This window comes from Cyphomyrmex costatus, unplaced genomic scaffold (genome assembly GCF_001594065.2).
Source record: "Cyphomyrmex costatus isolate MS0001 unplaced genomic scaffold, Ccosl1.0 scaffold275, whole genome shotgun sequence".
Taxonomy (NCBI): Eukaryota; Metazoa; Arthropoda; class Insecta; order Hymenoptera; family Formicidae; genus Cyphomyrmex; species Cyphomyrmex costatus.
This window is the reverse complement of record NW_017276855.1, coordinates 174,021-199,764: the sequence shown is the minus strand read 5'-3', so window position 1 is coordinate 199,764 and position 25,744 is coordinate 174,021. Positions and strand designations below refer to the sequence as shown.

The window sequence follows — 25,744 nt, the reverse complement described above, 5'->3', positions numbered from 1 at the left end:
GTAACCGGGAAGGGGTCAGGGTAAAGAGAAGTTGGTATAGTAGAACAAGTTCAAGAGAGGCCTGGATTTACATACTGCAATATTCATAGAGATGGCTTTACCCATAGCCTATTAGCAATTACTCTCTGTGTGTATGAATGTGTACCATACATAGTAAGGTGTCAGAATCGCTTTTCTTGTCAATAATAGAACAAAAGAATTGACGATAATTTAATTATCATGAACATTTTGGAATAAATCGTTAAATTCATGAAATTATCTTGTAAATAATCTCGTAGGTAAAATTTACTTTATTTCAAAGATTTATAAAAGTTTTTTTTTAATGTATTTATTATTATAACCTCATTAATGTATCATTAAATTAGTTTATTATACACATATCTCCTATGTTAAAAATTAATTACTGCAGAATGTATATAATAATAATACATATAAAATTACTAAAAGTAACATGTAAAATAATGAGATTTTAAGGGCCTAATTTGTGTCCAGTATTTAAGTGTTATTGTTCTATTAAAAATAACGTTTAGATTTCTTTTTTCATTTCCTTAATTGTTGAATATTTGACATTTTAATTTTACTTTTTAATTAAATATTCAAGATTTCTAATTTTGTCTTTTGTTATAAATATAACCATTTAAAAAAATATCTATTTTTATTTTTTAAATATTATTTTTATTCTTTATCTTTAATCACAATTGTTACAATTTTCTTGCGATATTTTCTACTAGATCTATTCGATATATGACGGCTTTGAGTTAACCTTTTGATTGACAAATTAATTCCTTTGTCCTCGACGCCTAGCATCCGAGAGAACGTGAAGGCAAATAAAGTTTTGAAAGATCGACAGACACATTCACGCTTTGCACGTCAATATGTGTCAATGGATGTCTTTTCTTCTCTCTCTCTCTCTCTCTAGAAATTAAAATTTAAAAAATGTTGACGTGTGTCATTGGCGATTCGATCGACGCGTGAATATTTCTCACTCAATAATTTATTTCTGTGAAGAATGTTGTTGTAAAATGTCAGATTACGTAATTTTGACATGAATTAAATTCACATAGAATTCGAACACGCACAGTTGTGAACAATTTTGACAACTCTATGCTATTAATAGTCCATTAGATTCCCAATTAATTTTATTTTTATAAATGACATTCTATATATAACTCATACAGCTTTTTCGTGAAATTTTATTTGTTTTTTTTTTCTACATGTAATTATTATTTAGCGACATAAACTATACTTTCTATTTTTCATTTTAAGGAATTTATTGTTTTCAATTGCGTGAGTGCGCGCGTTTTTATATTTACAATATATAAATTGAAAGAGAAAGAAAAATGTTTACTTCATTTAAATATCATAAATTCAATATATTTAATAAATTGTTAAGATATAAAAAAAACTGCGCATTCATTGAGAAAATGTCAGAATTTACAAAACGGAATTAATATCGGGAGAACAGGATTAATCTTTGGGGAATGAATAATGAGAATGCCTATGTAGTTTCCGGTTTACAAGCAGATTAAATGACACTGAGAATCTGTACATCAGTAATACTGAAATGCGAAGCTGTCATTTGAGTGCCAATTCGTCTAAACGTAAATAGGAATGACGATTGAACTGCTAACGCGTTTTACGTATACGAAATCGAACAGTTCGCTCTCAAATTACCTAAAGCACATTTTTAGAACTGTACAGAGATAAAAAAAAACAGATAAAGAAAATTTATATGTGAGGATACTTTTGAAAACGTAAAAAGTAGAAAAAATACAATTTTATTATACAGTTACACAAGAAACATAAAACTTTTTACGATTATAAAATACAAAAATATACTATCAAATGAATTAACAATTAATATTAATAATAATCAATAAAATTAGTTACTATGAAGAAAATTAATGTATGTACGGTAAAATTCGTTATCGTTATGTTATCACTAGTATATATAGTCATACTAATCAAATACCAATCAAAATGTTAAAATATATCTTAAAAAGAGTTTCAAAAGATTAAGTTTATTTAATTGCCTGTAGCAAAACTTTTCATAAAAAAAATTTCGTAAAACTGTCGTAATTTATCATACAAGTTTCAGACGTTAATCGCTAGCGTATACTTAATGGTATATTCTGGTAAAAAGTCCCGAAGATAAATTATCTCACTATGATAAAAAGACCATCGATGAATTGACAACCTTGAAACGAGGAAATCAACAGATCACCATTTGTTATTTTATCCGTCACCTCATCTACCCATTTTAAAGAAGCAGAGAAATTAAAAGCGCGTCTTGACGTCTAGACGTTGCTTCATATAACCGCATCCAAGGACGCCACGAAAGGCGCAAGCGCTTTCGCGCGGCGTGTCTTTCATATTTCTAACCACCTCTGCAAAGGGGAATGGTTCACGACGATAAGCATTATCAATGTCACGAACCATTTCGTTCTGAATTGTTTCAAAGGAAGCAGTTAATCAAAATTCTTTCACTTTTTGTCACCATTAGGAAATCATAAGAGTGATCTGAATTAAACCATCTTTATAAGGGCGATACTCTTCACATCATTCGCAATGCTTTATAACAATACGCCAACCTTTACACTCGCGATCTCCATGCGATCTAGGATCGATTCTGTCAATGTCAGTCGGCGTTGCTCACAGTTAAAAAGATATTATTATTATTATTGTTGTTATTATTATTGATCAAATATTGTTTAGCTACAATATTTTAGTAGTATATATGTATACATATGTGTCTCTAATAAAGAACAAACCGGATTCTTTAGATAAAAGTTCCGTTCAATTATCATTGTAATTATGAATGGAACTTAAATGATTCAGACTTTTAAATTTTAAAAGAAAAACATTTAAATTTAACGATTAAAGAAAACATTTAATAAAATTTTAAATGACTGAGGCTTTTCGTAATTAATTTATGACATTGTTTTATCCTAATTAATACGAAAACAAATTTCAACACATAATTGTAGTGTGAGTAAATAAAATAAAATTGAATTTTTCTCCATTTAAAACTTATTATTTTTTTTTCTACCAAACAGTATTGAATGTCACTTGTGTGGGGAATGCTATCGTTGTTATTGAATTTTTAATTTTAAAGCTTGCTTGAATACTTCAGTATTTAGTTTTGAGTCTTTCATAAACAATGAGATAACGATAAATTTATCAACACTCCTTTAAAGATTTAAACTGCACTATTATTTAATGTAATGTTGGCAAGACCGGTCCTAGAACATCGATGTTTTGCTCTAATCCGCGACATGCTGTCGGATCGATCTTTCGCGGGCAAGGTCGCGACGAGACCGTCGTCGTCCCCGTTGTCGGCGTCGTCGTCGTCGGTGGCGGTGATTTCAAGAGGCGGCGAGTAGTAACGCCTTAACGGATCGTACATGTTCGGACGACGCCGGTAGACTGAGCGTCGCGACGTTCGCCACGGCGCCGCATTTCTCCCCCTCGAATTCTCGTTCTCGCTGTCTCTCTCTCTCTCTCTCTCTCTTTACCTCTCTCTTCCTTTCTCACATAGTGCCGCCCTATGTTGTGTATTTCGATACGTGGGGAAAGGGATATAAATGCGGGATATCGATAACTTGACCTTTGACTCAAAGAATTCATATTTACTTAGATAAGGTAAAGAAAAATATGAGATGCATGTACAAAATAAAAACAATATAAGATATGTGAGAAATTTTATACAACCTCGATTTGACATACAGATTTGTAACGAAATTTCTATTTCTAAGGTAAAACAACTGTAGAAACGTCAGTTTGACCTTTGACTCCAGCACCCATAGTTATGTAAGTAATTTAATATGAAAACGTATAAAGTATGGCGTAATATAATATAAACTGAGTTTAATAATAATGTTTCATTTGTTATAATTAACTCCCTTTATGCGTACATTAAATATACTCTTTATTATACGTATACACACATTATGCACATACATTGATATTTTAAAATACTTTTTTTGACTACTTTTTAAAAACATTTAATTTCTTTCTTTCCTTTTTTTAAAAGTAGAGAGATTATTTGCGGAGCTCTGTTTAAAGATACACACAAAATTAAAAAATATTTAATTAAAAATATTTAATTATAAAAATATTTATAATATTTATATTTATTTGCGTTATTATTAAACTTCTACATTTGAAATATTTCAAACATAAAAAAAAGTGTGTCGAGTAGAAAAACGCAAACAAAACGAACGAATGCATTGTTTCGCGTTCGCCATATAACGATTTCTCCGGACGATTCTATTGTTTGGATGATATAAGGTCGCATATCCGGGTTCTCAAGCTCAGATATGTATAGAAATGCATTGTCTTGTACCGTACAAATATTTGCATATACGACATAACATGAGAACATGAGAAGGGTGCGCTGATATTAATTGTAATATGGAAAACGGGCGGTCTGTTACGAAACGTATAGCTCGTGAATCTTATTTTTATCACGAGTGACAGCAGTCAGTCACTATGCACATATAAATGCAATTTGAGATAACAATAAAGTTCTTTGTAAAAGAAGAGAAAAAGTATTGCACGAAAAACTTATCGTAAGAGGTAAAAAAAAAACTCTCAGTAAATTACTTACATAGAATGAACGCACAGAAGCTTGACGATTGAGGAAACCTTGATCCGAGATCTCGAGAAAAGAAATGACGTTTTATTACTGCAACCTTAGTGGCGTATTATACTAATTTATCTCAATAACTGCACACGCTCGCTAACAATTCCGGCTCAATCGATGCCATATTTCGCAACTCTCATATCACCACATGTACCGTGAAGATGTCGGGAACAAAAGTTTACGTCACACACGTTTATCTGTGAATTCAGAAATACACGAAGTATATTTCTGAAATATATACATAAAATATCCACTAATTCATTAATAAAACGTTTCTTTTCATCAGTATACATATGTATATAATCTTACGGAATCGATTGCTTGGAAAAGAAATTGTAAAGCTGTCGTAATATATATAATATTGTAGAATAGAGAGAGAGAGAGAAAGTGAGACTGTTATATATTATACTCATAGAAAACATAAATGTCACATTAATGTATTTATATTTTGTATGTTACAATGTTCATATAGAATTAATAAAGAGTGCAAAAAATTTGATTGGTAATCATTATATACATTAAAGAAGATTGTATATATTTGTGTTAGAAACGGTTCACGTTCTTATTAACAGTTTGTGTTAAATTTTTTAACGTATTCGAGTGTTAATTTAATATAACATATGACTGTGTTATTTAAAGATTTTACGTTAAATTGATATTTTCAATATGCCTTAGTGTCAAAATGACACAATTTATGAGTAAGTGAACAAATAACATGAAAATAAAATGTTTTAAAATGCAAATTATAAGTTAATTAAATAAAATATGGGTTAATTTAACATGTCATAAATGTTAATTTCACTGGAAAAAAAATGCTTCCACTCTTTGCTGTTTACAAACTGCGTCGATATTATCGTTTTTTTTTTTTTGTATTTACTCTCTTTTACATGCTGTTTGTGTAACCTTCTAACATATTCATCTTGTGTCAAATTATCCCAAAAATTTGAGTGGACATGCGATTTACGTTAAATTCGATATTTTTTCTCCAACAGTATATATAATTATATTATAAGAGAAAAATTGTAAGACAAAGAGAAAGATAAACGAAAAAGAGAAAGAGAGAGGCAAAATCCTTCTTTACGTATAGTGCTCGTATCGTGAGATCGAACGATCGATCGGTGTTCGCGGGGCACGTATGTAATAATGACAAGCGGCCTTCGCGCGAAAGCACCGAGGCCGCGCACGTGTTTCCCTTCGCGCGCGATTTTACTGTAACTACACGCTCTCGTTTTCTCGAAATCGCCTCTTCGAGGGTATCGCTTCCTCCTCGAGGGCGCGCGCTGCTCGAAAGGCGGTGATCACGCGAAAAGCAGGAGCGACCGCACGCAACGACGAGTGAGCCAGTTTCGTGTGCCTCTTCAAGGTCCCCTCGCTTCAAGATTCGTTCGAATTTAATAAGGAGTTTAACATACGAATTTAATATTTTAATAAATTGACGCGCGATAAGAAAAATTTTTAATTCTAATTAATTCATTTAAACAAGTTTTAAGTAAATTTTGAAAAAGTCATTTGTATTAGGGGAAAAGCGGTGGGACTTTACTTTGATCGCGACGAGTACGAAGATTACACCGACTTCTTGAAGTGCCACCTCGTTCTAACTTTTTGCCCTCTATGAAGATCTTACATCTGCGTAGTAAGTAAGAAGTTCCGATCCAATTTCGACGACCGTAGAAGGCGAGAAGTTTTCTCGAACTTCTCAAACCACGCACGTCGACTGCAAAAGACCTTTACGCGAAATTATATGTTATAAGCGTTGTCTGTGACAGATATTTGTGATCGTATATTATGTATATAAAAACCCTCTTTTTGAGTCTGGGATCTTAAAGGTTAAGTATTTAGAGAACAAGCTATTTCTTAATATTTCTCGTTGAAAATTGAAACGATTTTTATTCTATAAAGTTTAATTGGACGCTATCGTATTTTTTTTATCTTCTGAATTTTTAACATCTAACAACTAAGAATGTAGATAAGCTAAGAAACTAATAAAATTTAAAAAACTAAAGTAAAATCTCAAAGGAAATGGAAATAAACGAAAACTAAAACTGAATAATAAATACAAATACGTATGATAATTAATAATAAGTACAATAATTAATACTGAAAAATATAAATCATTTAAAAATAATGGGCATACATATGATTAATCGAGGAAGAAGAAACTACTATATATTTACACGATTTAATTTTTAAGATGTACGAGAATAGACCTAGTGATAAATGAATTAAATTATTTTAAAAAAGTAACCTTTCGAATGATTTTTCTGAAGATATGTGAGTTACAAGCTGACTTGAACACATGGCGTCGTAATTTACATTCGTTATCTGTTCTCCGATTGTGTATGTGACTGTCCAGTTAGAACACTGTCGTTTTTCCAATACTGCCCATTTTTCACAGTAGGCTCCTAAACCGGTGGTGACACGTGCCGTGTCCGTATTCCATATCACGGAAATTGATTTCACCTTTTGTCCGATGAATCTTTTCATCTGTCTTAGGATAAACTTTTATATGTCTGATTTTCTCTTTTAGAAGATAAAGGAGATTTAAGAAAAATTAAATTTGTGTAGGTCTTCCTAGTAGCTAGTATATTCTTATTTTCTTATAAATATACATTGTAAACTTTCTCATACTTATTATTCAAATAATACAGTACATGTAGAATCTTATATGCCTTGTGTTTTGATATGATAACTATTCAAAATTATATATATAACAATTAACATAATGTCATGATATGTATATTACTATATATTTATAATAAATTATTTATAAATTCTATGAATTTTTTATAATTTTTGTTATACATATAGAGGTAACAGATTTTATTTTATTAATATTGTAACTCTTATATAATTTTACGAATCGGAATTTTATGCGTAACTAATCTGTATTATTTCATAATTTATATCTATATTTATACATATTATATCAACATAAAATATCAAAAGTCATAATTTTATAAATAACAAAACATATTTATTTTTCACACAACTGCCCGTTATAAATTCTCTTATCTGAGTTACATATATATTTCCTAATAATCACGGGATATAAAGCAGTGGAAGTGTAATGTGAAGTTAGAATACGATAAAAAAGTTTCAAAATTTGTGTTTGTAGCGGTGATTGTTATAGGCCTAAGCATTACGCTGACTTAATCAACTGATTAATCCCTTAGTCAAAATTGATTCTCGGGTTGAAGCTGAAGCTAAAATTGCAGCCGAAGCTCTAGCGGAAACTGAAGCCGAATCTACGCTTCCTTTTGTAAGTTCGATATCAATTTATATGGTTTTATATCAATTGGGTTGGAATAAAAGTTCGTAGTGCTACTTCATTTGTATTAATATTTGCATGTTTTTTTTAATTAACAATTAAACCATTCGATAAAGTAAAGTTTTAGCTTTCAGAATCTGGTTTTTAAATTGCAGTACTTTGAATTTTAATGGAGTTATCAAAGTCAAAACTTCTTCTATTCACTTAAAGTACTCCTTCTATTATATTCAATCCACGATAACTAAAGTAACAAAAGATATTACAAAGAACAATTGCAAAATATGATTTTGTATAAGAAAAAGTGTAAGTTTTCACGCTTTAAATTAAAAAAATTTTCAAGTTTTTGTGAATGTAACAAGCTCACAAAGTGAAAAAGAATTTCTCATTTTGTGTTTAATTTGTTTTCTATATATAATAATGAAAATATTCGCAGACACTCACAAAACATAGTGATCTTTCGAAAATTGAGATTTTAATCTTTAAAACTCTTTTTAAATTGAAATTTCCTTCATTTTTCATAAAATGACAGCTATTTGAATTTTTAAGTTTGTAACGTTTGTAATGTTTGTAACAAACTTTTGTTCTCTCTCTCCCTCTCTCTCTCTCTCTCTCTTTCTAACTTAATAAAATACTACTATTTCTAAACTTAAGATATCTATTTAACATTATTCTATTTAACATACTTCTTTTTAAAGAACTATTCTCTTGCTATACACTGAGAAAAAAAATTGTTGACTCAACTAAATTGGCGGTCACGGGCTGTCAAGCAAATATTTTGTTAGTCGAAATATTAATGTATTTGAGTCAAATACGCAGTAGTACATTGAACAATGACTTATTTATTTCGACAGAACCTATTTTTGAATTAACAAAATATTTGCTTGACAGCCCGTGACCGCCAATTTAGTTGAGTTAACAATTTCTTTTTCTCAGTGTATATCACATAAACAAATTGCCAAAAAAAAAATAATTAAGAAGATTGGTAAGAATTAAGAAAGTACATAATTATGTTTCCATATCTTTGTGCACTACGTTAATATAATTAATTATATTTGCGGAAAAATAAATGCAAAAGATTTTAAATAAATGTCACGGAAATTTCGGGGCTACTGCATGTTTGTGTCGCAACCGATAGTTCTACATCCAAATAAGCATTCATAGCAACTTGGAATTGCATAAGGTTTCTATAAGATCATTTCATAGGACTCGACCGAAATTAATCGGAATTATTGATTGTGTGTTTGTAGTTTTACATGCTGTTGCTGTAGTGCTCACAATGTGTGTTCATTTAATACTGTTTATAATATTTTGCGATCAACCATTTCATGATATTAAGAAGATTTAAGTTCCAACTTTATTCATATTAATTTAGTGCAAGCATTCAAAAATAAACTACTTTTACTGGATTCAATACATAATACGGAGGGATGGCAACTTTTTCTTGTATTGTTTTCTAATAAAACTTTTATTAATGTAGTGTGAATATATTGACATAATTTATATTATTGGACAGCGAAAACTCTTATTGATTGACAATATTATATCATACCATATCAGACCATGATCGTTGAATGTTTAGTGCAGTATTACGAGTACGTAATTGGTTCTTATTTTTTCAATAATACTCTTACAAATATGGTTTATAATGAGTTTCTGGAAGAAAAACTGCCGGAACTTTTAGAGAACGTCGATCTTATAACCGATGGACAAAAACTGTTGTTTCAGCAGGATGGCACGCTTGCAAATTATGCAGCGTTTGCAGAGTTCGGAATATTCTGAATCAAATGTTTCTAAAAGATTGGATTCTGTGTGAAAGAAGTTTCCTTATTACTTGGCCAGCTACCATCCTCCGACTTAACGTTAGATTTTTTCTCTGATACCTTAGAGATATCGTACGTAGATACAGAAGATTGAATAATCCTGGTAAAAAAAAGTTGATAAAGAATATAGAAAAATCGTTTTGAATATGAAATCTGGTTCGTGACTTCACTAATTTGAAATCTTATAATTTCAAATTTTATAAGAATCTTGTATAAATCTTATAAAACCCAATAAAATACGATAGAATTCATATCCGATCAATCTTGATACTCACGAGGTTGAGATTACAGAAAATAATATAAACTTATAGAAAATGATACAAATTGATAGAAATCTTATCGTTCTCAATTGTTTACTTTTTTTTATTAGAATGACAATCGACTTGAAAATGTGAATTACAATTGTTAAAATATCTCGCCAATAATTACGTTATAACATTATCGAATACGTCGCGATTTAGAAATTATATAATATTACTTTCTATATTCGTAGCCAAGGACGGCACTTTGAACATACACGAAGGTAATAATATTGTAAATTATAGTCACGATTTGATCATTTGATCTTCGATGACCTTTAAGTCATACGCATTGAAACCGTAATGAATTGGACTATACAAATGTAGATGTATTAAAAACTATATAATCATTTAAAAAGTAAAATTAACTTTGACGTCTCCACTCAGAATTTTTGGTAATTAATGCGAAGAGATTAAACTTCACCAATATGACTTTGTTTTTTAAATACAATTAAAGTCGATATAATGTTGAGTGATTCACTTTGAATCACGTGGTAGACTCTTCTAATTTCTGAGATATAAACATCTTAAAGTATTGAATTTTTATTCTCGATTACATTCACTTTTCACGCGAAGTAAGATCCACCCCATCTTTCCCTCTACTTAGAGACACACAACTTTCGACACGAAGATATAAGATGGAAGTACCAACAATACGAAAAATTGAACCTAATATAGGAAAAATATTTTGGCGCGCATTTAGAGATCTACATACGTAGTATATAAATTCACACAAACATTATATTAGAAGCTTCCACGATTTAAGAATGTTATCAAATTAATTCATGCAAATTTGAAATGAACGAGATAAAAGTTATGAAGCTATTATTAATTACAGAAAAGTTCAACTTTGATGTAATTCTTAATATAATCTGTCTATTTGGAGAAATTTGTTATATGCAATATATAATTAAAAATTTTCAAAAAATGTCAGAATACTACAAAGTATATTTTATTTTATAATAAAAGCAATTCGATTCTGAATTGTGTTTACATTGTGTTTACTTGTATCGTTCATATATTTAAAAATGTTTTACGAAAAACTAAATATTCATGCGTATTGTATAAAAGAAGTTTGGTTTGTATGTGAAAAAAGCAAGCATACAATATTAAAAAATTTTTTAATCACGAAAAAGTATTCTTATCTATACATACATAATCTATTTCAATCACGAAATCTCTGTGTTAATTGTAAAAGAATTTAATATCTACTGAAAAAACAGCTCGCAATAATAAACAAAATTGGAAAATTGTATAATTATAAATAATTTTTTACATTGTTTATGAAATATTTAAAATAAACATTTTATAATATATACAATTTGTAATAGATAGCGAAGGTACAACGACATTACAGATATCTATTAATATTTATAATGACTTAAATGTACAGTGTATTCTGCAAATAATGCGTAATAGTGAAATAATGCATTTATTTTTTATCTTTTTCATCTATATTTACTTCAAATTACACATGAGATACCATTTATTTACAATTTTGACGATTGTGACTTTTACTGCAATATGTTGTACGTGCATATATTGTTGCAATATGTTGTCGTACGTATATGTATAATAGAAATTATGACGATTATTTCATCAAAAAAAATTTTTGCACTTAAAATAAAAACTACAACTTTACGTATTGTACAAATGTTTCAATCGTGCGTTGAAGTAACCGAATTGTCAATAAAAATTTTATTCTTCCTTCTTAGATATAATCTACACGTACTATGATAAGTAAATAAGTATATGCATTTACGCGCACGTAGATGCACGTATGTATGAAGGTGTAAAAACGTATTATATTTTATTTTTATCAAAGGCTATATAAAATATATAAACGATTTTATGTATCGTTCGATACAGCATGCGTTGATAATGAAGTGACTATACTAAAAGCAATAACATTCCAAAAGCAATAACATTCGCTCTTATGTATTAAATATTTTATTGTTTAAAAATTATTTCTTTTAAGTAAAGTAAGGCACCAAGTGCACGCATTAATTGGATGAATAGTATGCTAGATAAAAATGTTAAATATTGGAAGATTTCTTATTTTGAATTTTTTCTGTACAAAATTAAATTTAAACACATATATATATTTTACACAAAAAAATATTATAACGTAAGAAATCTATTACAATATTATTAACTATGTATATTTTTTTTAAACAAAAGTAATTATCGCAAAGTTGCGTTAATTAAAATAAAATTTATATAGCATTATGACTTTTTTATTTTGGTACCATATAAGATATGTACTTTGACATCAAAAATATTAAACTGTATTTGGTAAAGCTTAATAATCAATGTGGTCTACTTACTATTTGTGGATAGTTATATGGATAGTTAAATTTTGATTACACTTATGTAATATTAAAAATGTCTCTCATAATATTTTCAATTAATATTCAGAATATTTCTTATTTTGAATCTGACAATTTTGAATATTTGATTCAACAAAAATCGCAACATTTCGAAAGCGCAAACGATGTTGTTGTTAATCATTTTGTACGTAAACAAAATCTTCAATCATACTTAATTGGATGTAAGGTAACTGTATCATGGATATAGTTAGACATATCCTATCTGTGATTTTTGTTGAATCGAAAACTGATAGTTGCAGATTCAAAATAAAAAACATTTCTAAACATTAATTGGAAATATAAGACAGTTTCAATATTTACATGAGTAAAGATTTAATAATGTAGCTATCTATAAACAGCAAATAGGCTATATTGTGTATTAGATCTTATTAAATGCTGTTATTTTAATATTTTTATGTCAAAGCATGGTAAAGTAAGAGAATTATATATATATGATATGCTTATTGCACACAAACATATTGTACATTATATTTCGTATAGGATGATTTGATAAGTTTGATAAATCATAAATCTTTATGAGATGCCACAATTCATTTGATGTCACATCTGGAAAGTACGAGTATTTAAACTCTTCCAAACTAAATTTTAATCAGAATTGACACGTTTTTTACGTTTGGTAGTCGTTTAAAGCGAGCGAGAAATTTAGACGCAAATAAAACTGAAAAAGAAAAACGAATTCCATGCAAAATTATGGAATTCGGCTTCGAATTGATTCTTCATTTATTCTATTTTTCAGATTTAGAATAGAAGAAATTATCTAAGCCTAATTCTATAATTTTGCAAAAAATTTGTTTTTTTTTATTTTTATACTTTTAGATTGGTGTTTTAAATAACAATGTAATTGATTTTTTGCTATATGAAAGCCTTAAAATCATTTCTGGATCAACTCATTACTTTTGACGAAGTGTGCTCTCTTATAAATTCCTTATTTTTGAAAGTCAGATAATATGATCTTTTATTTTTTTGACGTAGTGCATTTTATATTTATTACATTATTATATTGTATATCTTATTAATGTGATCGATAAAAATATGTATCAAAATGTTGTTACGATTTTATTTTATTGTTTTATATAAAACGTGTTTGATAGTTATATGCGTAATATGTGTATCCGTGTGTAATATTCGTGTACGATATGTGCAATAAATATATGTATAAACGTCATTGACAATCTTTCGGTAGATTTATTTTTGAGAATAAATACGTGTCGAGATATTCTCAATACACTATATAGAAAAAGTTTCTCATAACTTCTATACGTCTTACAAAAAAGTAAAAGAATGAAGATTTTCATACTTTTCATGTGCCTGCTAGCCGTAAGTACAAATTATATTTTTCAAATACTTAATTAGGGTTTCCCAAATTTGTATAGATCGCGATCCATTTTTTAGAACAAAAGTAATATCCATCTAATTTATAAATATAAATAAAAAAGCAGAAAGGAGAATAAATTATTTATTTATATCATATATATATATATATATTATTTATATTAATTTATTTTGTCTTTCTATTTTTTTAATTTTTATTAAATATTAATTTTATATAAATCTACTTCTTAAATATATAACGGAAGATTTCGCTTGTTTACTATAATATTATATTTATGTTCACTGTAATCTTGATATTAATATTGATGCGAACTATAGGTGCAAAGTTTGATAATCGTAATTTATATATATATATATATATATATATTCTGATATTTGATTTTGATTCCTAATATTGTTGAAAATTTAATTTCAGATAGGTACAAAATAGTGATGCGCGTGCGTAAGTCTGTATAGTTACATGAAATAACGAAGTGTAATTTAACATGAAAATTTTCAATCCACTAAAAACCGATTTGTGATACATTTTGGGAATTAATGATATAGAGGGTATCCCGAATTTAAATGGCCAACTTCGCGAGTGTATAGGAAATCGATAGATAAGGGAAATCGATAAGAAAAATGAATCTTTAGAGACATGCTCATTTTTGCTTTGCTATGGAAAAATCACAAAATAAAATATAGTTTTTATTTTTATACTCATTTATTACTTTTATTCATTCACATTTACTTATTCACTTTGTCACTTGTTTAATACAAATATTGTTCAAAATGTTGGCATCTTGCAGCAATGCACGCATTGCATCTTGTAGTTAATTCGTATTACAGCCAAAGACTAATCTAGTCAACGTAATGTCTCGCTAATCAGGCACTCTTCTGTCTGGAAATCGGCGAGCATACTTTCGCATTTCCTCTGAAGTATTATCGCTGAAATCGTACACGGAAACACACACACAATAATATTCCGTCTTGAAAACGATAATATTCCGAAAATTACGTTTTGTCTTTTTTTGCACTGTTTTCTAAAACGAATATCTTAAAAGAATTTTTTTTTAGTATCGATTCCCTTCGCGTATTCTTAAAGTTTGATCATTTAAATTCGGGACACTTTAGGAATATTAAAAAAATTTAATTGTCTGAATTAAATAAATAAAATTGTTTGAAAAATAGAAATTAATAAATATGATTATTATATTACACTATGATTTATTAAATATATCTATAATTATTTTATATTATAGCTAAAAGAAATTATATCATTTTCATATATTAAATAAACTAAAATACTTATGTATAAAATGTTCATACATGAATATAGTATCAGTTTTTTTTCAATGTTAGGTAACTTATGGAAAAGATCCAGAAGGAGTAAAAATTCTATTTGAGAACTTAGAGCAGTGTGTAAAGGAATTGCCGAAATGCGAAAATTTAAAGAGTAAGTATACAATATTAAACATTAAAATATTGAATATTAAGTTACCATAAAACGTTAATTACATTCGACAAATAAAATTTTAGAAAGAAATTAATTTCTAAAAGTGTACTCCTACTTCAAAGTATATTAATCAAAATCATTATTAGCTATACAGAACAAATGTAAAGATCTAGGAAATATATGGGGCATTCCACGCCAAGTGGGCCACTCATTTTGCGAAGTTTCATGGATTTCATTCATATTGCTTGAACTTGAACAGTTTGATGAATAAAGACTCTATGCTAAATAATATACCTGTAGGCCAACTGGTTGCCGAACTATAGAGCCGTCAATTTTTGGGCTTTCTCGTCGCAGCGCTCTTTTCGCTTGTCATTAGTGGGCATGAGAGGCAAGTTTGAAAATGAAATGTAGAAGTTACCTTATAGAAAATTGAACGCTCTTTCACGTAAGAATACTTTTTTTTCGACCGGTTTACGACGATGTTTGTCAGTTTTGAAGTTTTTAAAATGGCGGCGCGCCTAAAAGGCCAGTCTCAATTTTCTTTTAATATAGCTCAAAATGTAGCTCTAGGTCTCTACTTTGTTACTCTAAAAGGACTTAATGGGACACGCATTCGTTTGGGAGTAAGAGCTAGGAAAGTGAGGCAATGTCGCTCCGTCCCCCTGCCGCACCACTCATTTTCCTCATTTTACTGACAAACATCGTCTTAAACCGGTCTGATCGAAAAAAGAGTATTCTTACGTGAAAGAGCGTTCAATTTTCTATAAGGTAACTTCTACATTTCATTTTCAAACTTGCCTCTCATGCCCACTAATGACAAGCGAAAAGAGTGCTGCGGCGAGAAAGCCCAAAAATTGGGTGGCCCACTTGGCATGGAATGCCCCACATAAAAATGATAACATATCTTAATTTATGTATCCAATAAAACAAATTCGAACGATAAAATATTTAATCCTAACAATGAAAATTACATGAACAGACGTAGCGTTTTCTACATTTCAATTATGACTGCCAAACTAAAGTGGAATAGTAGAATATCACAAAGATTACATATATTATGTATAAAAATACTGTTCTCTTTGATAACTAAAAGAATTAATTTTAAAAACTAACTTTGGTTTCTTCTATTTAAAAAAAATTCTCGCTATTGTTCAAAAGTCAACTTAATATAAATTTATTTAATTTTATTAAAATTTAAAGTATAAAGTACTCATTTTCAATATAAAGCAATGAGTTTTTAAACATTGAAAATTGTACATGTTTATATTAAATAGAATTGAGATAAATCTATTTACGTTTTGCCAACAAAACGGGAGAAAGTAATATGTCTTTTACTTTAACTAAATGACATTTTAAACGGATAAACTTGAAAAGAGTTAAAGTCCAGCACAGAACGAAACAATTATCAAAACCCAAAGATTTATAAAAAAAATTTATAAAAGAAAATAACAAATTGAAATAGACTTTGACCAATATTTCGTGTAATATTTTAGTCAAAGTATTTCAAGAGTATGACACCTCTAAGAATTGAAATATCACTAACATAAGCATAGAGAAATAAAGAAGTTTAAAAATTCATATTAATTTAAGCAAAGTTATATATTGGTTTTTAAATAAGTGTTTTTCATATAAATTTAATTGTAAGAACGTATATGTATTTGAAATTATATTAATAAATTTGTAATTTATGTTGCAGGAAATCCTTTAGTAAGCGTCCCTGCATGGCATTGTGCATTGAAAAGAGTTGGCGTGGTATGAATTTATTAAAAAAATAGAAATTATATAAAAAAATTAAAACACACACATACACAAACACATATATACAGGGTGTTTGAGAAGTAATGAAAAATTTTTTCGCATAGGGGTAGAATGGACTAAACAAGAAGCAATGATCGTCGCTAGATAATGCCCATTGCCGTTTGCCGTGTCTAGCGACGGCAAACGCGCGCGGCGCGCCTCGATGGGCGGTCGTATTCAACCGCGCGCTTACATTTGGGCTGCGTTCGGAAATATCACTCGAATACTGTGTATCATCTTATCTTTGTTTAACATTGAATGAACAACAAGCATAAGATGATACTCGGGGAAACCTGGGTGACATTTCCGAACGCAGCCTTGGCGGTGAGCCGCGCGTATTTGGATATTTTTATAAATTAATATCATAATATCTCGTTAACTATTGTGAAAATATTGTAAAATGGTAGAGGACTTTTTCTTCTCAGTTTAGTCAATTCTACTCCTATGCGATAAAATTTTTCGTTACTTCACAAACACCCCGTATATGCGTGCGGTGATCAGAATATTCACATTCCCTAATTAATGTAATTTTATTTACTTTTGCTAAGAATTTATATATATATTGTGCTTGACTCTAGAATATATAATGTATACAGCCTTGACCAAAGATATTAGGTATTTATCTAGGAAACAAAGAATATGATATTTTAAATCATTTGTATTATGTTTACACGTTTCTTAAAAGATTTTAGCAACAACACCATCAAATAGAGCTAAGTTTTTAGCTTTAAGAATCTTATTTTAAAATTGTGGTACGATAATTTTTAATGAGCAATTAAAGTCAAAGTGCTCACTTTTTACTTAATCCGCGATAATTCAGTAACAAAAAATCGAACTGCAATTTTAAAATAAGATTCTTAAAGCTAAAAACTTAGCTCTATTTGATGGTGTTGTTGCTAAAATCTTTTAAGAAACGTGTAAACATGATACGAATGATTTAAAATATCATATTCTTTGTTTCCTAAATAAATGCCTAATATCTTTGGCCAAGGTTGTAGTTTCTTAAAATATTTACCGGATTTAATATAATGCGCCAATAATTTAATAGCAACTTTTGATTATGTATTTTAATTAGCAAAGAAAGAAAATTTAAAATAATATAATCAAGATATATAAGAGAATAAATGTTTCAGTTTTAAATATCGTATGTACTATTTAATAACACAATAATATTAAATACGATTACTATTTGTAGGTTACTAAAGATGACGAAGTAATAAAGAAAAAAGGTATTGATTACTGTAAGGCTGTTATGATGGACGAGCATTTGGAATATTGCTACAGGGTCGTTACTTGGTGCATAGAAAAAGGTAACCAATTATATATACATATTTTATAAATAAATAGTTTACTTTTAATAAAACATAAGAGATTTATGTTTTATGATGAAATTTTGAATTAAATACTATAGTTTTCTGTTTTTTTTTTAATTATAGAAGATGAAAAGCTTGGCTCCAACTTTGAGAAAACCAGCAGGAAGCTAGAATGTATTATACTGCATGGTGTGATGGGTATGATTGTGAAACCAAAAGAAGAAAACGCGTAAAAAGAGATTATTATCAAAAGTATAAATATCATTAATTTTGGATAATGTTTATTTTATGCCAATTATACATATATAAAATTATCTGTTTTCTTATAACTCATCTATGCTGTTTTTGTAATTATTGTAGTTATTAAATTGAAACCAATATGTTATACTAACAATAAAATATTATGCATAATAGTGTTTATTTTTTTCAAAGTATTTTCATTAAACCTTACTTTTTACATTAATTATGAACCGATAACATTATTTTAATTTGTTATCAGTAATAAATATTATTGTTTCGAGTAAAATTTTTTATGAATAATATCTAATCTAAGTATACGTATTAAATATAAATAATAAATTTATAAGTTATGATTTATATCATATTTAACTTTATACCTTTATATGTTTTTTAAATTTTCGTAGAAAAGAAATTCAAAAATTCAAATATTTATGATAAGGCTCAATATGCATTCAACAACTAATATAAAGAGATAAGGGCAATGAGCCAATAATTTCGTTAAAATCTTTAAATTAATCTAATATATTGCGAAGAATATCACGTAATTATGGCGTTTAAAAATTCAGAAAATTATGAATTCCGCGGTTAATACAATTGCATATTTTTCAATTTTTGCAATTAAAATATAAAAACCAAATTTTTAGAGTAATATTTCCTAAAAATCGCATAAAAATGTATACAACAACAAATCAATGAATTTTATTAATCATTGAAGAACATTTGTTGCTTAAATCAACAAATGCATTAATATATTGTAACATACAAGATACTCGAGTTTGATTTTGAATTTGACAATGCCTGCTAAATAGAATCTAGGAATATATCGTCTAAGCAATCACTCATTGTGTTCAGGCAGATCTTGTTTAATTAATTCACCAAAACAGGTAATTATTAATCAATGATAATAATATTGAATTATCTGTTTTACGTTTTAATAACATTACGAAATGACGTGCTGTTAATGTAGATTTTCTATTCCAAAAAGTATTTAAAAAGCTTCTACCTGTGCGTACATATAACTACTAAAATTATAAATTCTCGATAAAAATTTTATACATCAAAAAAGTGTCTGTACATACTCCATTCTCAGAAAGTATTCCTAGAAATATTCGAGACTTCTGCCATAGTGCACTATATATGCATATAAGCTATTAAAATATAATTGCTTAATAAAATCTCATGCGTCAAAAAAATTTACGTCTATATTTTTCAATCATGTGTTGAAAAAAACTATTAACTTATCAACATTATTATTACTTTTTTATTAGACAGTTTACACGAACTTTGATAAAAAAGTATTTAGATATATGTACAAGCTGGCACGCTTTCACACATTTGTCAGAAAAAATGTATTTAATACAAAAAACATATTTTATTATATGTTTCCTCCTGGATGGAATAATGTGTTCAATGTACTCAAGTAATAATAAATACTGAAACGATAAAAATTTATTTTAGCGCGTTAAATGGTATTCACGATTTGATATATACAATGACAAAAAAATGTAACAAAAAAAAAATGAAAAATAAGGTAATAAATTTCAGGGCCGAGCTTTTTACACCAAAACATAAAAAATGTTAATACGAATATATGTCCATCCACTGTTACTGAAATATAACTCAAATATTTGAGTATTATGCGATCTAAATCCTGTAGATTTGTATCTTTAAGGTCATTTAAAATCCTTAATTTATTTATTAAAGTTCAAATTGTCACTGAAGGTATGCTACGCGAAGGCACTTTAATACTTGTGGTACCGTTCGCAATTGTCCCAAGATCTTTGAAAGAATGTGACAGTCCATGATCCGACATGTCCAAGCGTGTATCGAATTAAATGGGAAACACTTTGAACATTTATTGTAATTAAAAATTGAAAGTAAATAATATTAAATATAATAATAAATATAATAATAAATATTACATATATAATAAATATTATGTAGTGTATATTATTTTTAACAAAGTTATATGCTCTCTTTCTCTTTATTTTTGGAAGTCAAAATATATGATCTTCTATTTTTTTATGTAGTACATTTTATATTTATTATATTATTATATATTTTATATTTTTTTTATTAAATTTTGTAAATATGATCGATAAAGATGTGTATTAAAATGTTATTATGATTTTATTTTATTATTTTATGTGCAAAGTTTTGACGCAATATGATTACACGTCTAATGTATTTGTGCATAATATGCGCATGCGTATATGATATATGCAATAAATATGAGTGTAAATTTCGTTAACAATCATTTTGTAGGGATTCTCTTGAGAATAAATACATTGTCGAAATATTCTCAGTACACTATAAAAGATACTTCTCATAACTTCTATACGCGTCTTACAATTAGAAAAATTAAAAATGAAGACTTGTATACTTGTTATGTGTCTCCTAGCCGTAAGTATAAATTATATCTTTTTAAATATGTAGAGTTACAATTTTTCCAAATTTAGATTTTAACATTTATGACCCATTTTTTAATATTTATGATCTAGTTAATACATATAAGAAAGTTGGAGAAGTAAATTATTTACATTTATTTATATCCTATTATTTATATTAATTAATTATTTTCTTCCTTTTTTTTTAAATTTTTATTAAACATAATTTTATAAATCTTTTCTGAAATATATAATAAAATATGCGTAAAGAAAGCTCTTGTTTACTATTTTTGTTGACGATAGCTTTCATATCGACAATAATGCGAATTATTAGGCGTAAAGAGTGTGTGTTCGATAATTGTAATTTACTTCTATATTTCATTTTAATTTCTGTCATTGTTCCAAAAATCAAATTTTAAGTACAATTTACATATACACATGTACGTTGTGTATATGTAAATTGTAGCACTCGTGCGTAAGTTTGTACCGTTCCATGAAATAATGTAGCGTGATTTAACATTTTGAAAATTTTCGCGTTCTATTAAAAATTGACTTCCGATCCAATTCACACTTTAAGAATCCCTGATATAGAATATTAAACAAATTTAATTAAAATTGTCTAAAAAATATATATTTCAATAAATATGAATATTATATATTATGATTTATTTAAATATACATATTAAATACTTATTACAACTAAAAAAAAATTACTGTGCATATATTTAACAATTTTTAAAACTAAAGTACTTATATATGTTTATACATAAATATGATCAGTTTTTTTTAAACGTTAGGTAGCTTATGCAAATACAAATCCTAAAGGATTAAAAACTCTACATAAGAACATAAAGGAATGTAAAGAGAAATTGCCGCAATGCGGAAATCTAATGGGTAAGTATGAAATATTAAACATTAAATATTGAATATTAAGTTTCTATAAAAAATTAGTTGTATTTGACAAATAAAATTTAAAAAAAAACCAATTTCTAATAACGTATTTTTTTTATTAAAATTTTATTAGTAAAAATTGTCGTTAGCTGCACAGTTCTAATGTAGGAGAAGTCCAGCATTAATAAATTGTTATAATTTTTTTATTAGAACTTTTCCCAGAGCAATACAAAGTATACATTTAAATTAATAAATACCTGATATACACTGATTCAAATAAATTTTAACTATAATAAATAATCAAGTATTTTATAATTTGTATTAATGCTTTTAAATTTGAAATTTTCCGGTAATAGATAAACAGTAACAACTTACAGTAATATAAGATTTGATATTATATTTAAAATTATATATTAATAAATTTGTAATATATATTGCAGTCGATCCCGTCATAGATGTTTATGTATGGTTTTGTGCACTGAAAAGGGTTCACGTGGTACGTATTCATTAAAAATAGAAATTATATAAAAATAAAAACATACATTCATATACATGTAATGAGATATTAGAATACATTCCTTAATTATGTAACTTCATTTTATCTACTTTTGCTAAGAATTTTTACATATGGTGCTTTTCACATATTATACTATAATTTTATAAAAAAAAGTTCATTAGATTGAATACAATAATTTAATAACAATAAAATTGGAGTTAATAATTTAGTATATTTGATTATATATTTTAATTGGCACAAAGAAAGAAAATTTAAAATTAAATAAAAAAATTAATTTTATATTAAATAAGATCATTATTTAAGATTAATAAAGAAGATAAAGTAGTCAAAGAAAAAGGTGTTGGATATTGCGAAGATGTTATGACTGAAAACAACGTGAAATCATGCGAGAAGACCGTTGGGTGGTGCATAGATACAGGTAATTAATATATGTGTTATAGGCAATTTGAGGATTAAGTCCAAATTAATCAAAATAGCCGGTCAATATGAATTATGCTCATTTATAAGTGGGAAATGTGGTTAATAGATTGAACGATTGAAAATTAAAAGAATAAGGCAGTCTGTTTTCTACAATCTCAACATATTACTTATTATCATTATTTCATGCATTTAAATATTTTTTATTTATTTAATTTCTTCTATCAGTACTGAAAATATTCAGAACAATAAAATGACAGAGGAATAAATCGATTAGTTATATAAAAAATAATATGAATTCAATAATAATATTTAACTAATGTTATTCAACAAGATAAACTATCATGACATTTTGAATTACGTTGCTTCTTCTTACCCCTACAGCTAAATCCTTGTCCTTTAAATAAATAAGATTTTTTCGCGTACTTCCTCACGTAACATAACAAGATAATTTATCAAAATAATTATTTAGCATGAAGAAATATACGTAATTACCGAGAAATTTAAATAATTCTTTTCTATTAATTATATTGACTGAACAAATTGGGAATTATATATTATATACCGGACCGACCATTATGTATAATTCTCAAATTAATCGAATCGCCCATAACACACATACGCGCACACATATATACCTATATATATTTCAAATAAAATTTATTTAAAAAAAAATATATATATATAATTTAGAATTAAATTTTATAATTTTCTGTCCTCTCTTTTTTAATTACAGAAGGTGAAAAATCAGGATCCAACGAAGATATAAGTCTAGCTCAAATAGCATGTGTTATAAAGTATGGTGTGATGAGTAAGATTGAATACTAATTTGATAATTTTTATTTTATACCAATTTTGTGTATGAAATAATCTGTATCCATAATTCTACGTTGTATCTCTGTAATTATCTTAGTTATTAAATTAGAATTAATATGTTACACTAACGATAATAAAATATCATGCGTAATGGTGTTTATTTTTTTTAAAGCATTTTCATAAATCGACTATTTTTACCAAGTTTTTGATGTAAAATTATAAAAGAATGAACCTAATCAAAATAATTTTCTTCATTTTCTACACATTTTTGTCATTTTTGAGGCAACTGTCGGATTCCGTTTCGAAAAAAATGGTTGTTTCGAGTCGATGAATTCAATGAAGAAAAAAATTAAAATTTTTATCACGAAATCTTTGGAATCACTTTTTACATGTACTGTACAATACAGAGTGTGTCTGTTTGATACAGAAACAATATTTTATCTAAAGTTGAGCAAATCATTTCTTAAGCTTAAGCGACATTTTTCTTTAGCTGGAACGCAAGGCAGTGTTTCAAATGCTACATTTCGAACGACATAGTTTTCACTACTATTTTTTGAAGTATGATTAGCAGCACCGAGACACCTATATTTTATTTTAAAACTTAAGGATAACACTTCAAAATGATAGTATGGCGAAAACAAGAATATAATTTAAATAAATATTGTAGTCGATTGAATATATGGTCCGAGAATTAAATTATAGACCTAATAGTAATGAATAAAATTTTTTCAAATATAATTTTTATTTTTTAGATGTATAAAATAACAAAGCAATAAATGTATATAACAACACAGCAATGATTTTTATTAATCATTGAAGAGCATTTGTTACCCAAGTCAACGAAAATATACAGCATTAATATCGTTGCGATATGCGAAATATTCAAGTTTGATTTCGAGTGTATTGAATTAAATCTTGTTTGATTAATTTGCCAAAACGTAATTACACGAGCATCAAAGATGATAATTTTGAGATATGAAGAGCCATATTAAAAGGAGGCTCTGTTTGCCTATATCCCATTTGCCTATACAGATCGATTGCGTACAAGTATTATTGCCTACAGCTTGATTGCCTACATATGTATTTTTACCGAGCATGTATTTTTGTCTACATCCCGATTGCTTACATTTATTTTTAGCTATACATGTATTTTTGCCTACAGCTCAATTGCCTACATGTTCTATTGCCTACAGCCCGATTACCTTATTATTTATTTTTGTTTACATTTATTTTCGTAATTTTTAAGCTCTTTTTCCTCTCTTGACATTCTCTACCACCGACATTATCTTATCTGTTATAATAAAGATCAGTTGGTTTTCTTGGTCATTGCAGATTATCTTACCTAATTTTTAATTATAATATGTATTAGAATATTGTGACATGGAATTTTTATTATTGAACACGTTACTTCTTTTTTCACGTTAAAATAATGTACTTTGACATCAAAATGGTAACCATGAATTCCGGTGATATATACATAAAGAGGGCGAGTAAGATTACAGCGTTGTTGTTATTATGCAAAGTAATAAGAGAAGTGAATTTCTTCAAATTACTAATTTATTCCATCAATACAACAAATTAGAACGTTTGGATTCACTTTGGAGTTTCACTTAGCTAATATAAATTTAATATTCTTCCTTTGTATTTATTGTTCGTCAGATTTATAGATTTGATGTTGAAATATCTGTTAACATGGCGATAAATGAATGTAATTAAATTCGTTAATGAATAAAATTAGCAAATGACTCACCTCACATCAATACAAAGAAAATGTCTTGAAACATTGAATCGATTAATTTAATAAAAAACAATGAGTAGATTTTACATCGCAAATTACATTACTTTATTATATTACATCACTTGTTAAGTGTAACGTGCTATACACTTGAGAGTCTAATCTTTAACTAACAATTTTATGTTACAAAACATGTGTGTTGACAATGTAAATATAAAGAGAAGGTACATAAGTTGAAATTAAAAGTAAATATAATTATCAAGAGCGTTATAATAGAAACAATTAAATAAAAACATTAAGATACATTATACAACTAAATACATCAACACGGTTTTATGTCATTAAGAATTTGTACATAATTTTGGTGTAAATCATCGGTGTCAGTGCGCAAATTTATTTTGTGTTGTTGTAAGGTAAGTCACTTGCTAATTTTGTTCATTAA

At 27.6% G+C, this 25,744-nt stretch overlaps 2 protein-coding genes across 2 annotated transcripts; both read left to right on the top strand.

Moving 5' to 3' along the window:
• The first annotated feature begins 13,637 nt into the window (after nucleotides 1-13,637).
• LOC108774810 (venom allergen 2) lies at nucleotides 13,638-18,594 on the top strand. Its single transcript, XM_018541009.1, has 5 exons — nucleotides 13,638-13,739; nucleotides 15,096-15,189; nucleotides 16,886-16,941; nucleotides 18,182-18,296; nucleotides 18,423-18,594. Exons 1-5 carry the CDS (start codon nucleotides 13,704-13,706, stop codon nucleotides 18,530-18,532), a joined length of 411 nt encoding a protein of 136 aa, XP_018396511.1. The 5' UTR covers nucleotides 13,638-13,703; the 3' UTR covers nucleotides 18,533-18,594.
• Nucleotides 18,595-20,900: 2,306 nt separating this feature from the next.
• On the top strand, nucleotides 20,901-23,579 carry LOC108774798 (venom allergen 2). Its single transcript, XM_018540998.1, has 5 exons — nucleotides 20,901-20,942; nucleotides 21,724-21,820; nucleotides 22,258-22,313; nucleotides 22,638-22,752; nucleotides 23,488-23,579. The coding sequence occupies exons 1-5, from the start codon at nucleotides 20,907-20,909 to the stop codon at nucleotides 23,577-23,579; spliced, it is 396 nt and encodes a 131-aa protein (XP_018396500.1). The 5' UTR covers nucleotides 20,901-20,906.
• Nucleotides 23,580-25,744: the final 2,165 nt, after the last annotated feature.

What these genes read in the sequence shown, in the direction of transcription:
- LOC108774810 (XM_018541009.1), top strand. Translation starts at nt 13,704, where the DNA reads ATGAAGATTTTCATACTTTTCATGTGCCTGCTAGCC. An exon ending in TTTTCATGTGCCTGCTAGCC is followed by an intron (nt 13,740 to 15,095) that starts GTAAGTACAAAT and finishes TTTCAATGTTAG; the next exon opens with GTAACTTATGGAAAAGATCC. An exon ending in GAAATGCGAAAATTTAAAGA is followed by an intron (nt 15,190 to 16,885) that starts GTAAGTATACAA and finishes TTTATGTTGCAG; the next exon opens with GAAATCCTTTAGTAAGCGTC.
- LOC108774798 (XM_018540998.1), top strand. Translation starts at nt 20,907, where the DNA reads ATGAAGACTTGTATACTTGTTATGTGTCTCCTAGCC. An exon ending in TTGTTATGTGTCTCCTAGCC is followed by an intron (nt 20,943 to 21,723) that starts GTAAGTATAAAT and finishes TTTAAACGTTAG; the next exon opens with GTAGCTTATGCAAATACAAA. An exon ending in GCAATGCGGAAATCTAATGG is followed by an intron (nt 21,821 to 22,257) that starts GTAAGTATGAAA and finishes TATATATTGCAG; the next exon opens with TCGATCCCGTCATAGATGTT.